Source organism: Cucumis melo, chromosome 5, assembly GCF_025177605.1.
Source record: "Cucumis melo cultivar AY chromosome 5, USDA_Cmelo_AY_1.0, whole genome shotgun sequence".
NCBI classification, from domain to species: Eukaryota; Viridiplantae; Streptophyta; class Magnoliopsida; order Cucurbitales; family Cucurbitaceae; genus Cucumis; species Cucumis melo.
Genome location: NC_066861.1, coordinates 29,676,725 through 29,678,825, shown reverse-complemented (window position 1 = coordinate 29,678,825; position 2,101 = coordinate 29,676,725). Strand labels below are relative to the sequence as shown.

Genomic DNA, 2,101 nt, shown 5'->3' with positions numbered 1-2,101 from the left:
TAATTTAATATATTTTCTATTTCCTAAAGCCATATCGCTTTTATTAATTCTTTATTTGTTTTGTAATATATTCTTTATTATTTAAAAAACAAACCAATTTAAGACACTGTTGCTCGTTTTAGCTTTTGAATTTTTTTTCTAAAATTTTAATAACAAAAGCAAAAAAATAAAACTACTTTTAAAATAAAAATTTAAAGTTGGAAGAGGTGTTTACCTACTTAATTTTATTTTTAATAACCAAAAAAATTGTTATCTTTCATAAATTTAATCCGAATATATTAATAAAAATAAATTAAGAGAAGTGAGGTAAAAAATTAAAATATAAACCCCCAAAAGATATATTAAAAAAATGTGAGTTTATTAGTCAATTTCCCATAACGTCAATTCTTCTGATTGAAAATCTACTTTTTTAAGCTGAAAATTTTCACTTTTTTTTCTTTATAAAAAATTTAAAACACTCCTTTTCAATCCTCCAAAAGAGCTTTTTTTCTCTTTCGAAAAAAAAAAATATAATTTAAATTTATGTGTACATAAATAATAAGTGAGATTTTATCATTGGATATAATTTGAATATCCCCTCCACAAATTATTGAGTAGAAAGAGAGAGAGGAAATGGAAGTAGAAACAAAAAGAAGAAAACATTTACTAGACAAGACTTCCAATTTTAATTTTTTAGCCCCTTTGAAAAAATTGTAAGAGGACTTCACATTTAATTAATTTTAAATAATATATATAATCTAAAAAAGAAAAAGAAAAAAAAAATTGAAGAGAGAGAAAATCACACAACAAATTCACAACCCAACTTGATTTTTTTTTTTTTTTTGGTAGAGAGAGATGATATCAATTTAATGTTACCACGAGAAAGATAAAGGTTGAAATAATGCAGTGGGAATCACACACTCTCTTTCCGCCATTGCCGTTTGATCTATAAAGTATTCATAACCTTCTTCTTCTTCTTTTGAGCTTTCCTTTTCTTGATCCCATGGCCCATAGCTATATTGCCACTCGTCAAACACGAACTCGGTCACAGACTCAGCCGATTCATCGTACCCTGTCCCCAAACTCGGCAATACTACAATTTCACTCAATTCCTCTGGTGTCGACTGGTCCAACTCGGACGACGACGAACACGGAGGCGATGAGGGTGGTGATGGCGGTGGTGGTGGAGGTGAGATCATGACGTCAGGAAGTTGCATTGAAGCAGCAAGAGCGGCAGCGGATTGAACGTCGCGAGGAGACGAGGAGGCGGGACGGGGGAATGAGGCGGCGAGTTCAGGGAAATTGAGGATGGCGGAATTGCCTTTGATAGTAAGGGCAGCTACGTCGTGAGCACGTGCCGCCATGTCAGGTGTAGCGAAGGTGCCGAGCCAGATCCGACTCTTTTTCTTCGGCTCTCGAATTTCCGACACCCATTTACCCCACGCCCTCATTCTGACGCCGCGGTAACTTGGGTGAGCACTATTGTTGCTACTCTCTCGACCGCGCTTCGGTCTTCGATCACCAATGGCTTGTTTTGATGGAGACGATATTGAACCTGACGTCGAGGACGAAGACGAGGATGAGGAATTGGCACCACCGGAGTCGGTGTCCGGCACGGTGGCGTTGGCCATTGGCAAGTGATTTTGGAGTTGTTTATTGGTGAGAAATTAATTGGAAGAAAGAGAGATAGAGATAGAGAGAGAGAGAGAGAGAGAGAGTAATGGAAACGTGTGTGCGAGTGAGGAGTAAATTGAAGAAATGAGAAGGATTGGGGGGTTTTAAGCAACAACAAGTTGCCGTACCAAATTGCATGGATTCAATATAATTGCGACACGTCTTTAACACACAATGGGGAGAGAAAGTGTCGACAAAGAGAGAGAGTGAGAGAGGAACTTTTTTGGGATACAAAGTATGGATTTGTAAGTATTATATGCGCTGACTGTAACAAGTAAAAGAAGATGTATTACGTAAATCATGAGAAAAATAAAAATGGAAAATGGAAAACCTTTCTAATTATGGGAGTGATTTCTAAATAAGAATCATGTCAATGTCCACGTAGACCATGTATATGTATGGTTTGAACATTAACAAGAGAATTATTCGAGAAACATCCAAGTAGTAC

The 2,101-nt window shown here is 36.2% G+C and overlaps 1 protein-coding gene across 1 annotated transcript; it reads right to left on the bottom strand.

Moving 5' to 3' along the window:
- Window positions 1-641: 641 nt before the first annotated feature.
- LOC103497991 (dehydration-responsive element-binding protein 3-like) lies at window positions 642-1,743 on the bottom strand. The gene has a single exon (XM_008460439.2). The coding sequence runs from the start codon at window positions 1,608-1,610 to the stop codon at window positions 852-854; it is 759 nt and encodes a 252-aa protein (XP_008458661.1). The 5' UTR covers window positions 1,611-1,743; the 3' UTR covers window positions 642-851.
- Window positions 1,744-2,101: the final 358 nt, after the last annotated feature.

Bases quoted from the DNA above. Each gene is read 5' to 3' on its own strand.
- LOC103497991 (XM_008460439.2), bottom strand. From the start codon at position 1,610: ATGGCCAACGCCACCGTGCCGGACACCGACTCCGGTGGTGCCAATTCC.